The sequence below is a fragment of the Esox lucius genome, chromosome 24 (genome assembly GCF_011004845.1).
Source record: "Esox lucius isolate fEsoLuc1 chromosome 24, fEsoLuc1.pri, whole genome shotgun sequence".
Classification (NCBI taxonomy): domain Eukaryota; kingdom Metazoa; phylum Chordata; class Actinopteri; order Esociformes; family Esocidae; genus Esox; species Esox lucius.
Window position 1 is genome coordinate 5,816,590 of NC_047592.1, and position 13,862 is coordinate 5,830,451.

General features: G+C 45.4%; 1 protein-coding gene across 1 annotated transcript in view; it reads left to right on the forward strand.

The window, feature by feature from the left end:
* Positions 1 to 8,273, forward strand: part of adam19a (ADAM metallopeptidase domain 19a) — a 104,028-nt gene extending 95,755 nt beyond the window's left edge. The window contains exons 18-23 of the mRNA XM_010887970.5: positions 2,188 to 2,296; positions 3,049 to 3,193; positions 4,719 to 4,818; positions 5,228 to 5,500; positions 5,968 to 6,176; positions 7,649 to 8,273. Coding sequence (XP_010886272.2) covers positions 2,188 to 2,296; positions 3,049 to 3,193; positions 4,719 to 4,818; positions 5,228 to 5,500; positions 5,968 to 6,176; positions 7,649 to 7,700 — 888 coding nt within the window. The 3' untranslated portion in view covers positions 7,701 to 8,273. The remainder of the gene's footprint in view (positions 1 to 2,187; positions 2,297 to 3,048; positions 3,194 to 4,718; positions 4,819 to 5,227; positions 5,501 to 5,967; positions 6,177 to 7,648) is intronic.
* The last annotated feature ends 5,589 nt before the right edge of the window (positions 8,274 to 13,862 follow it).

The following is a 13,862-nucleotide window of genomic DNA, read 5'->3' on the forward strand; positions in this document are numbered from 1 at the left end:
AACATTATCAGGGTCCAATTTAAAGCACAACTGATGTTGTCCACAGAGAATGTCAGCATTATCAGGGTCCAATTTAAAGCCCTCCTGACGTCATCCACAGAGAATGTCAACATTATCAGGGTCCAATTTAAAGCCCTCCTGACATCGTCCACAGAGAATGTCAACATTATCAGGGTCCAATTTTAAAGCCCTCCTGACGTCGTCCACAGAGAACATGACCCTTCGGTATACACTATCAGTGGGCCTCTGTGTTATTTTAACCTGTCTGGAGTGAAACGTCTGCGTCTGTGACCTGGCTGGTAATTAATAATCCGTTAGTGTCTCAAGGCCCTGACACATTCTTCCCATGTCCCGTCGAGTTAATGTCTTGTAACTCTAATTTGTCCTCAAACTGACCTTTTGCCTCCGATTGTTTTGCAAAGGTCATCGCTGGCGTGTTTGTACTCTGTCAAGGCCGCCGTCACTTTTCGGTCTTTATATGCCACGGAACGCTCCAGTGGGTTCGCATTAGGCTGAACCGAAAATTGCCTCGGGCATCTTCAAGGGGCCTCGTTAAAGAGGCACAATTAAAAGAGCACTAATAGTCAATAAAATAGAAATCCATGGTGTTTGCCCTCCGGGCCGCCGTCCCCTGACAGATCGAACGTCTCGCTGCTGAGGCCTCTCGGCTCGCTGTCGTCTTTCTGCTCATTGGTTCCCGGACTCTGGCCTGTACGCCGAGCTGATTGAAGAATAACAGATGGCGACACTGCGGCCAGCTAGAGTAAGCGGCCTCCATTTTAATTTCTCGGCGCCCACATACGTCTGCAGCGTTTCAAACCCAGAGTTCTTAGCGGCGGCACAGCATTTTTTTTTTGCCATGAGTTGATAGGGTAAAGCAGGGTGAAAGCTGACATATTCAACTGTATGGAACCTTGTTCAGGAAAATATGTGATGGGGGAAAGTTAGGAGATGCATGACAGTTGTGGCAGCACCACTGTTCCCTGTGTTCATTGACATTTCTGGGACACAAAGTGAACCCACTGCATGTGTTGATAGCTATTTAAAAAGGTTGGGATCTACTTACCGGATATGTATGTTTATAATACTGGATGTATGTCACAGCTCAGTGGGAGACTTGGGTTTTCTGTGGACCCCAGGAATATTACACGCTGGCGTGGCAGGAACTAATTGGCATTTAAAACAAAAAATGATCAGTAAACAAAAGAGTGGAAATGTCGAAATCTGCCCATTCATGTTTCAGTTTTCATACAACAGGTATGCTATATCTACGGTAGGAAGTGTTCTGTTTCTAAGGGCTCGGGTAGAAGCTCTAAAAGGAGGTGTGACAATGGTCCGGGCGTATCCTCTCCACGCGTAGCTCAGCACACCTGTTTGGGCAATGTTGATAGATTGTCTAGGACGCTAACGACTGTGAAAGCCCCCTCCTGGCCAGACACCTGATTAGGTTTCCAGGATGAGGAGGAGCACTTTGTTTCAGTTGATTCTCACTGTGCCGAACAGACAAATTACTAATGAAATGCACACAGACTAACAAGATATGGACATAGTGGACCATTAAAGAGTGTTGTTCTAGACCGCAAGCTACAGCAGGGAAAATGCACCGAGCAGAAAAAGACTCTGCTTTTTTAAGTAAACTAAGCTCTTTCAATATTGATCGTGTTTTTTTTTCCCGGCCTCTGTGTCATTAGTGGCTTGTTGAAAGTGTGTTCACTTTGTATCATCTGTTGCTATGGAAATGCTCTCGGGGGAATATGCTCGGGGCAAATGATTCCGTGTCCTCATGAAAGCCCACGGGGTACAGCTGCCCCCCCCCCAGGGGGTTAGAGAGCCCCTCATATTGGGATCATGGTGCAGGACAGCAGGGTAAGAACAAAACCAGAACTGGGTCGTCTTTTCTCACGTTGGGGATAAGGCCTTCATTTGAGAGCGCCCCGACTGTACACAGGTACATAGAGAAGCATACAGACCGTATTTGACTTTTTGAACCGTGTTTATTGTTTGTACTTGTTAGTACTGTCTGTTTCAAACAAGGAGCCTTTTTCAAGGCTCCTGTAGCTCCTGTACCTCCGATTTGCTGGCAAACAAATAGTTGAGGTGAAGTATTTAATGAACATGGTACGTTTCCAGACGCACGGTCAGATACAGTAACTCTGTGTGTAACATACTCGTGTGTTTTCTCCACAGGTATGTAACAGCAATGGTAACTGTCACTGTGACCGAGGGTGGGCACCTCCCTTCTGTGAGAAGCCTGGACTGGGGGGGAGTGTGGACAGCGGACCTGTCCAGTACCACAGTGAGTTGACCTTTACACACACACACACACAGACACACACACTGACACAGATTCTCTGCTTCCCTTTCATGACTTTCATTATCAAATGTCACACACCATCTGACTCAGTAACAAAGGAATCATTTCTAAAAGCTTTAATGACAGTTTTGTTTCATGGCAAGTCAATGTATCATTTTGTATGAAGGCAGATTATTTTCTATCATCCAAAAACACATTTCACACCACACACTGGTCCCAGCTAGGCATCCCCTAAGTTAATTTGTCAGATTTGACATGCACAATTTTTCTCCCTGTTTTGTATTTGGTTTAGTCGTTAGATTTGGTTTTAACATGCATTTGGTCCAGTTCAAGCATTGCATTTGGTCCAGTTCAAGCATTGCATTTGACCCAGTTTAAACATTGCATTTGACCCAGTTTAAACATTGCATTTGACCCAGTTTAAGCATTGCATTTGACCCAGTTTAAACATTGCATTTGACCCAGTTTAAACATTGCATTTGACCCAGTTTAAACATTGCATTTGACCCAGTTTAAGCATTGCATTTGACCCAGTTTAAGCTTTGCATTTGGTCCAGTTCAAGCATTGCATTTGACCCAGTTTAGGCATTGCATTTGTTCCAGTTCAAGCATTGCATTTGCCCCAGTTTAAGCATTGCATTTGGTCCAGTTCAAGCATTTGGCCTGCTGTATTCTGCTTATATTGTTTCTTGTAAAAAAAATAAAAATCTCCCAATTTGTCTTGTGTGCTCCAGGTCAGCTGGGACTGGTGGTGGGTCTTCTCCTGGTTTTCCTCGTGCTCCTTCCTGGCGTCCTCATTGCCCTCTACTGCTACAAGATCAAGAACTCCTACTACCACAGGTGGCTTTCCCAGAGAGAGAAGAACACCAAGGCCGATAGGTAACTGACAGCCTTCACGACGCCCACGGCAGTACCTTCTCAGCTGGCAGTTTTATATAAGATTAGATTGAACGTTATTGTCTTTGTACAGTACAACAAAGTGCAGTTAGCATCTAACTAGAAGTACAAATAAAAGAGGGCAGAAAATGTGCAATATAAATATTACTGCTAATTTGCTAAATCTACACACGCTGCCATTAAGGCAGCCAACTGACAGTTTTTTGTGTCAAATTGGGAGTTTGGCGACTGAAGCTATGCGTTAGTAGCAAAACTGACTATGTGGCTCGTTTTGCCACGCTCTTGGTGGCACACATTAAGGCTTTACGAAGCCTTCGTTAACCCTTTGTAAGACCTTCGCCTGGCCTACATAATGCTTCACGCATTGTTTATGAGCAGGCGACACACTTTAATGGACATCGTGTGGTTGTCAAAAGCATAATGCGTGGTTATATGCTAACACTGAGGATTTAAAGTGGCGGTGAAGGAGCCCGTTGTTTGATTGATTTTTTTTTGTTTCGATGACGGATTGAACTCCACAGCCATTTAATTACCCTGAGATGAGTACCAGCAGCATGTCGGACAGGTTTGTGGCTGTTATTTACCATTACGCTGCACACTTCATCGTCACCTCATTGTCTGACTTTCTAAACCATCAGAACACCTTTACAGAGGCAAACAAATGTGCCATGCACTTGTAGAGCAGAGGGCAGATGCCGAACTTTAATACAGCCCAGTTTCGCTGAGCATTTCAGAGTTTGACTGCAGCAAGAAGAATTGTGACTTGTTGCATGGATGATAATTAATGGAAATATTTTGAGTGTGCTAGATTTCGGGTATAGACAAATCATGTTTGGTGCTTTTTTTAAACCTCAAAAACACATTTCCTGCTTTGCCTGAAAATCCCTGCCACAATAGAATTCCCAAATTAGGATGTGGCTCTTGTCTTTCCTCCTCTTCTGGTAGGGGAGTGAAATTCCCGTCGGCGCATCGTCTTATGGTGAGATGGTTTGAATCACCAGAGGGAAGCGCTGTCATGCAGTGTCATTTATGGGGGACGGATTGATCTGATTGATCTAGTGAGACTATAAGATATTCTGCCGTGGTGCCTCTGGAGATAAAGCTCTTGACCTTTTAAATGGACGGAGAAATAGGTTAATAATTGGTATTGGACTGGAAAAAAGGGGTCTGGTTGTGTTGAAATAGTCTTCCGATGGAATGTTTCATTTTCTGTATCATTAAACTTTTGGATGATTAAAATGCTCTTTATCAGTGAGCCGCTCCGGGGCTTTTTCCTTCTTTGTTTTAGAGCCAGTAGTTTTGGGCTAAAGGTGCTTCCACACAATCACAATCCCTCTTCTGGGATTTGACAGAGGCATACAAATTAACCCTATGAGGTTCCACAGAAGTTCCTTGCAGGACATCAACAGAACATTCTGCCTGCCCTGAGGACCCAAACTGCACACACAAACACACACGTTGGTTCACACACATTAATTTTTCCTCCTTCGTCCTCCTCTGTCCTCAGGCTCGAAGGCTCTGTGGAGAAGGGCAAGAACGGACATCTCAACCCGGCCTTTCATCTGAAGGTGGTGGGGCCGGCCATCAAAGGGAACAGCCACAAGGGGGTGAGTGTTAAAGGAGGAAGGGATTACATCTGGCCAGACCGTTGAGGAGTCCCCCGGGGGCCGGGGATGAGTCCCCCGGGGGCCGGGGATGAGTCCCCCGGGGGCTGGGGATGTGTCTTGGGCTTTCTGAGGAGAACCGGAGACGTTGAACTGAAGGGATGCCAAACTGTCACATTAACTGTCAGCTTTCTGTTCAAGCAACTCCCACTGTCTGCGTCCTACGCCTCCCTCGACATGTTCTCCCCGACTGCTAATGGTCTCCTTCTCTTCGAGTTTAAGCTCCTCTGTGGTTTTCTTCTCCCCGCAGTGTCGCTATGTATACTCAGTATTTTGCATTTGAATGAGGTAATCATAAGCATTTTCTTCGCCCGTTCTTTTCTGACTGTTGTCTTTCCTGTCCTCCCTGTAGCTTCCTCACACCAGTAAAGAGGTGCTTCCCCTGCGGCCGTGCCCCACTGCCAACGGAACCCAGCCCGTCAACATTGTGCGGCCCCTGAGGCCCTCACCGCACAACACGCCGCCGAGCTTCAAGGTGCCCCGCCCGCCTTTACCCGTCGGCAAGCCGCGTGGAACGCCGTCGAAATCCCCCTCGCCCGTGCAAAAACTCACCCCGCCCAAGAAACCACTGCCCCTAAGCCCGACGCGATCACCGCTGGCGTCCAACCCGACGCGATCACCGCTGGTATGTTTTGCCAAACGTTTTTAATACCGGTGATGTATTCATTAGTTCCTGGAGAATGGGTTTGGGGGTTTTGGGGACTCATTCTCAGGTCCGTCGACCGGGATGATCGTTCTGGGCTGAAATAAATAAAACGGCAAAGGATGAAAAGGCCATGTTTTTTTGGTGTGTTTTTCGGTCGGTTTTTCTTGATGAATGCCTCTATTCATTCCAGATGGTAAGAAAACGACCCTGAGTTTCGTGTAAAACTCAGAGAAAGACAACTGTTATAGTATAACATTCAGCATAGACCCCTTATAACATTCTCTCACTCTCTCCCACTCTCCTCTCTGTTTTTCTGTCCGTCCCTCCCAAATCTCCCCACTGTCCCCTTTGTCCATCTGTCCGTCCCTCCCACTGTCCCCTCTGTCCATCTGTCCGTCCCTCCCACTGTCCCCTCTCTCCATCTGTCCGTTCTCTAACCCTTCCAGTTGGTGTCTGAGCTGCAGCCCAAACACTCCCCCTCTCCTCCCCAGCGGCCACTCCCTCTCAGCCCCGCCCGGGGTGGGGTGTTCCCCATGAGCCCGGCGAGGTCGGCTCCACCCAAACCGTCCAGCGGCCTGCTGGTGATGATGCCCCCCGTGGTAGGCCCCAAGCCGGTGGGCAAGGTGACCGCCGTCCCCCCCCTCAAAGCACTCAGGTGGGTCCACGCATTCACAGACGGCCGCGAAACACTCTGGCCCCTCCGCGGGGCACGCGCGATACAGCCCGACCAACGTGGATGACGTCGGCCCTTTTCCAGGCCGCTGCTGTGACTCACGTGTCAAACTGTGTTCGTTTATGACACATCGCCGAAGCCCGCGGGCTTCGTGTGCCGTTAATTGCCACGCTCCATCATGAGGAGGAAAGCCACTGTCGTTTTCAGCTCCAAATAATAGCCCAATGTTCCTGCCTCCAAATTAACCTAATTCCATACGGAAGCTAAAATAGTCACACAAATCCTTGCTGGTAAAACAGCCATCGTCAACGCTGGTGTGTTTTCAATCTGCTTCTTTCGACTCAAAGACTATAATAATACCTCTTCAGCACCCGTTTTATTATGTCCTACAAAAGAGCAACCAGGCTGCACTGCTGACGAGTATGACCCAGCCTGATTTCCACAACTCAAGCTCAAGCTGTTCTCCATGTAGCTCAGTGGTGCTTACAACACAATCGTTGTGGCTTTGATTTTCAAGAGGGACAAGTGTAGGGGGAAACAACTATGAAAATCTATGTACTCACTTCTTCATATCGGATCGTGGCTGCTGAATGACTTAGATGTGAACTGTGGGAGCGTGGTGTGTTTAATTGTACTGATATGTGTTTAGGAACAAAACTACATGAGACCATGAAACGTGTGAAAGGTCAAGTCTTTTAGCAAATCCGTACCTGCCAGGTTTATGGTTAGGAGAGTAGGTTATGGTTACAATCTGGCATACATCTTGGGTTAATCAGTTAAGCGTTTAGAAAAATTGGTTTTAAAATGAAGAAAAACTGTAAGTCATGGAAAGGGCCATGAGGCTGTGTGCAAACTAACTTTTGGAGCTTTAGACCCAGGAAGATAAAAAAAACTGTCACAGGTAGAGAGTTTAAAGCCACATCTCACACCGTCAAACACAGATCTGTTTCCACTTTCACCCGCTAAGTCAAACAAGCGCTTGTCACTTTTCTCAAGCGGTGTTACGCTCAGCGTTTGATGCCAGCCAGTAGAGGTCGGCACTCTGTTTGATTGTTGCCAGGAGACACGGCACAAACCTTAGTGGCTTTTGTTTTCCGCTGTGTTGAAAGCCGCTGGGTTAAACACCAAGGTGATGGTTGTCGGGGTGTATGGGTTCTTCTGCGGGGTGCGGTTTAAGGACTGGGGGGGGGGGCGACGGCAGGCGCGAAAACAGAAAACGACTCCCCCTCTCTCCTCAAGCCACTCCTAAACTGTGGAATGTCAGCATCGATTTGGGTTTTCAAAGCGTCACCCGGCTCTGGGCTCTGCGGTTCTTCCATTTCAGGGGGGACTAGGAAAGAATTAGAACTCTTCTGTCTGACAATTTGCAGGCGCCGCCACGCAGCATGGCTCGTGTGTGTACACACTGTTTTAGAAAACTGACGCTTCATTCCCCTCTTCTGTCCTGCTCTCAGACCAGTCCCAGGAGTGAAACCAAACACAGCCTCGTCGCCTTTCCGAAAATGACCCCTGGTGCACAGCGGAGCCTGGCCCGTCAGGAACCAAGCGGTCAGCGGCAGACTATTTGCACTAAAAAGACCTCGTCCGAGGGCTGAGTACAAGGCAGCCCATGTCCCACTGTCACAGGCTGGGAGACAGAGGCTGAGGGGGGAGTGGTGGGGTCGGGGGGCGGGGAGGTGTTTTGGAGGTCGATCTTACCTCCGCCAGGGTCCAGTTGCCTCAACGTTTCGGACTTTTGTGACCTCCGCCTCGTTGGCAGCGCGATGTGGAGGACGACGACGACGACGACGTTCTGCGCGGTTGGAGAACCGTGGAGACTCTGATGTGGAATTGCTGGGGCGGGTCACATTGCCAAAACCTTGATTTTTATTGTTTGTTTGTGTTGTCGATAGCGCTAGCTAGCATTTTTCTAATTGTTGTTGTTTACAGTACTTGTCTGTTTACTTAAAAAAAAAAAATGTATAAATAAAAACATGTTTCTGTGTTATGTGCCAAAGAGAACTTTTGAGGCATATTGATCATTGCAATTTGATTTAAATGTCTCTTGCTGTGTGTATAATTTTTTTATTGTCACATAAAAAAAAAATCATCTTTTTACAAAACTGAGTGGTGTAGCTTTTTTCCTTTTCTGTTCAAGGTTGAGATTTACTTATGCTGTATATTAAATTTTTCATACTTGTAGTTTACTCCCATACATATTCCTAAAATTGTCATGGCCTGGGACCACAGAAGATGTGGATTTGACACTCCAAAGGCATCAGCCATTTCTCTACTTTGACTATTATTTCAACACCGAGGCCACACAGCTCCAGCTGCATATCCGTCACACACAGTACACAACAACTGCCTAGAGTCATGTACAATGCCTTTCCAAATGTTTCACTGTGAATGCCAGATTTCACTGTTTTAACGTAAAACAAAAGATGAACGTATCAAGAATAGAACAGGTTAAATTCAAGATGAAAACCAACGCTAAGAAAATAAACACCTGTCGTTTGCATTAAATACAATAAATATATTTAAAATTGTTCTGGTTTGGATAATTGTAATTCAATCAATTTTTTTCATTTCACTTAGGTACCTGGTTATCTTTTCACTTAGGTTAGGTACCTCAAACACAATGTTTTCTGAAGAAGTGTTTTATACATAACCAATAGATTTTTAGCCTAATATACAAAACAGACATTGTCATAAAAAAAGACAAAAACAGACATTCTGTAATTTAAATAGTGCTTAATTGTCATTGAAGCCTTAGCTGGCCTTGTAGAGTTGAACTAGAGGAACGTGATTCACAGGGAGCTTTTCCTTTAACTACACTTAAGGAACTGCAGAAGAAACAATCAAATCTGGTTAAATATTTAAAATAAAAAAAATAGCCTCAGGGCTGAACAGACAACGGCTTCGTACTAGGCCTTGCACTTCAACACTGTTTGACAACAATGACCTCCAATGGACAGAACATGCATCTCCACAACATTTTTCTTAACACAAAAAAGTATTTGTAACTGGCTCATAGAGAACTGACTAGCGGATCCCTCCCCAATTGGTCATGCGTGAGGCCAGTTGGTTGAGGGGTCCAATACAAGGAAGTATATAAATATAGGCACTCAACTGTAACTCAGTAAGGGTAAATATAAACAGAGAATGCCTAGGTGGTGTGCTGTGCTCATAGATGCCATGAGTGGACCTAAAGTCAAATACTAAAAAAGGTATTCACTCTGTATTCCAGCACTTTGGAATCTATTTGATATAATGTGATTTGAGTGCACTGTATCAGCTTGAATTTGAGGGTATTTTTAGCCATAGTGGATAAAATATATATATTTTTTTTTTTATGTAGGTCCTCTCATATTAGGGCACCAAAATAAATAGGGATGTTTCCTCTATCCATTTCTGTGGTTTGACCAAATACTTTGGTGGCCTGAAAAGGTAAAAACTTTTTCCTGTATATTCTGGTACATTAGCGAGAAAGGGTCCCAAGGCCGAATTCAAGTATAAAACCTGTATGATTGTAAGACCAGGTAGTGTGTGTGTCTGTTTATAGCACCTCACAAGGTCGTTTTACCCCCCTTTCCCGGCTCACTCAGGCCCAGTCTCATCCAGCCTACTCTCTCTGTAATGGATTCCACTGAAAATGAGATATCTGCGCCTGTCAAATACTTATTTCTAGAGTAAAGTACTTGCAAGGAGTCCACTTCGAGTGGAGGCAGGGGAGAGCGGCCCGGCAGGCGAGATATATCGATGCAGACGTGCCAGAGCCCATTACCAAGGCCTCCATGCGCCAAAGCAACCCAGCGGGTGGCTTCCGCCGCAGAACGTCCTGACATGATCTAAATGTAATGCGGTTGGTTTTTCCAGCGACAACGTCTATAAATCACAGCCGCCGGCAGCTATACCTCCTCGCCCAGTGGAGGTATATAAATAAGTCGGGGTCGTTTCATTTCAGTCCCGCCGCAGGGAGAGAGACAGCAGACATGTTTTATGTTGTCAGAGTTGCATCATCTGTAGCCTACCTGGTGACAGACCCAAACATGGTTCTGATCTTCAATGCGGTATTAATAGTTGACTACCCCACCGCTACGTCATTATTATAGGTTGGTTGGTCTACTCCAATCAAAAGCTAATTAGCCACCAGCCTCGCCAGTCGGATCGAGCACCACAGGACTGACAATGTTGCTCCCAGATTTGACTGGTATGAAACTGCATTTGAAAACGCCTATCAATAGCTAGTTTGCTACAGTAAGTGATAAGCTTATTATTCAGTCCACTTCTTGCCCTGACCAGGATCAAAACGATTTCAATCACAATTCAAGTTTCCACCATTAATGTTTAGGGGCCGGCCTATAGTTTGCTAGTATACCAATAGGCCGAGGTTCGTGGTTGTTTTTCCGGTCAGGATATCCGCAGTTTCGGCACGAGGCCGAGCGAGGTGAAGTGAGCCATCTCCAGGACAACTGTGGTCGTTGTCGGTGGCTCGTGTGGGTGCAGTTGACGTGTGGGGAGATGAATTCATTACGAGCTCCTATCCACCCACATAAGTTGGGGCACTTTAAAAATCAAACGTAATCATAATGAAAACCCATCATATGCATGTATTCATACAAAATGGCCTAATATGTGTAAGGTTATATTTCTGCCTTACGGTTCCAAGGTTGCTTGTCTGTTTACGTGGTGTTGAAGTGTGTGCTGGTTGCACGTATTCTCATGGGTGCTTTTGCTCCTTTCAGCGAGGCACTCCGTGTCTAAGGACCCCGTGCTACTCCAGAAGGAAAGCTATCTGGGCATGTCGCTATTCAAGACCAATGTAGAGATTTTGACTCACGCTTAGAGCAAACTGAATGGCTAAACTAGGAGAATGGCACTGGCTCTCTCACATACATTTTAGGAATGGCAGTCATAGGAGATTATTCACATGAATTATTATTCCCTAAACATCAAAGGGGCACTGAATCCTCTAAAAAAGAACACGACTTGTTTTACTCCTCGTCCTCCATTAACGAACGAGACCGGTATAGTACTAACTAGTCCAGGGTGGGAAGGATATAACTGTGTGTCTAAAGTGAGTATAAGATTATAAATTAGTGCAAACTAGACGGACCGGTGAGAAATTGAAAATCGGGAAATGTCACTGATGAATTTAGCAAAAAAAAATATGAACTGCAGATGTCTATTGGACAAGTTTGTTTGTTTGTTTGTTTTTTATGCTAGTAGTAAAGTAAACCCAAACCCCCAAAATGATTAACCTCTAACAAAAAACAAACAATTGAGACCAGTGAAAAGTCTCCGCGATGTAACATTTCTACTTGATTCACAATCCTTGTGGGGACTTTCAATCCTACCGAGTAACTAAAACCTGAAAACACATACATACTGCATCTTTGAAATGGGCCTTTACAGATCAGTATTGTCTTCCCTCCAGTGGGAGTTTTCCTTTCAGCAAGGGCAGTCTGGTTGAGGGAGGTCCTATGGGTTCCAGAGTCGGTTCCACTCAAACCAGCTGGTTTGCGGTTCTCTACTCCTGACCAGTGTCTTCTCACCGTACTTGGTGAGCAACGTGGACGAATCCTGCTCCGGCTTCGTGCCTGACACCATCATTGTCAGTACCTGCATGCGGGGCGTCTCCCGGTAGTATTCTGTTCTGTTATATTCTAGCAAGTGCTATAATTGTTTATTATTGCCAGCATGATTGTTTATTCGCTGTGGATGACAAACTGAAGCCTATATATTCGTACGTCCACCGTTGATACACTTAGGGGGAGACTTCAACGCCGAACATGAAGGGTAGCTGCTTGAAAGTAGAAGCGCAATTAAGAATAATTCACAAGAGCTCTCAAATCACACACCATAGACGGAACGGGCGGGGTAAAAATCAGTTCATCCATTTAAAAGTCTTAACCGTGTCTTGTGGCATTTTAATCAGCTTGAAGTATCGTGATGACAAAACAAAATGTATATTTTTCACAGACTGAGGCTAGTAACGGCTTACAGTTCTTGTCGACCTTGCAGATCTCTCAGAGTAATATGCGGCTTGTATTAACTTTGATTAATGTTCTGTCTTGTCATCATTGTCGGGAGGAGAGAGAGAGAGAGAGAGAGAGAGAGATGTGTGTGTGAGATTAATTACGTACAGACACTGAATGGAATCTCTCAACCTGGTGCCTGAGGAGTTTTCTGGTTCTGAGAGACGGGGTTTAATCTGCAGCTGATGTGCAAGATGGAAAATCAAAAAGGAATCTCCATGTTATGGTTCGACAATGTTTGCTCCACTTAAGAGGAGAAATATTCAACCCCGCGAAAATTTACATCACTTTTTTTGGGGGGAATGGAGCAGCCTGGGTTTTTATGAGCTTTTAGACGCCCACATATAGAACGATCTGCATTCATTGATTCATTTCATTTGCCCGTTCGTTTTCTGAAAGACACCATTTGCATAAAGTCTCCCCGTGTTTTGGAAGTCGTTTTCATTATGGTGTTGATGTCGGATGTACTTTTGTCTGATGTCACACCTACGTTAGAGAATGTGTTCCTTCAACACAGAGAGAACCTCCATTGTTTCTTTGAGGAGATCAGAGTCACCATGCCTCCAGAATCCCTTACAACGTGGAACATGGCCATCTATGCTATGTATACCATGTCCAGCACTTTGGTGTGCTTGGGTCATGTGATTCCTTCAGAACAACCAAAAACACACAGGTATGACATTACCTTCACTACCCTGTGTGTCATTCAAACTTCTGTCCTATCAGGGTCCAAAAGTTAGACTGTCCATGTTACTGTTGTCATGGCAAACTGCATCGTCTCAGTTCTACTCATTCTCCAAAGAGTACCACAGAGAGAACACGGACCAGCAGCAGATCAGCCCAGCGGGGTCCTCTTCCCTAGACACGGGTGTTAAATAGTCGGTTCTCATTCATTCATCATTCATCTGGTAATGAGATGCCCAAGCGCGTCTATCCTTTTAGCTCACTTAGCATTTTCTCCCGTTGTTGTTGTTGTTGTTGTTGTCTCTAAAGGAGCCAGTGTAGTGGCAGACCAATCTGGCCTCAGCTGAAGCCGCAGCGGTGTACACGCTAATGTTTCTTCATATTCTCCCTTCACAAGCCCCCTCCCCACAGATCTCTGCCAGAGTAGCTGTTGTCTCTGGTTGCTCTGTGAAATTCAGTTCAGTTCCTTTACATCACAACCATGCACAGGCGGAGCAGGGGGCTGAGTACTCCACGGCATAGACGTACACATTGTAGAGATGCAGACTTTTATAGCAATATTCCGAGGTATTCAACCAGGGATCCGGGGCCCCCTGGGCTCCGTAGAGCTACTTGGTGGTCCCGGGGAAAATCTCCCAAAAGTATTTGAATAGTTGCATGGAGTGATTTTAGTTGGAAAATTATTGGAAATTAAAAATGAATATGTACATTTACACATTTTAAGTCCTTTAGCTGATGCTGTCATCCAGAGCGACAGTAGTGAGCCCAGATATTGTCATAGCTCACTTGGGAATCAAACCCAAGTGAGCTACATGGGACCACATATAAATACTGTATATTGGAGGTCCAAGAGGTTGACTAATGGTACGAGAATACATTGAAAGCTAATATACAGTGGATATAAAACGTCTACACACTGTTAGAATGCCAGGTTCTTGTGATGTAAAAGAATGAGACTTTTTCC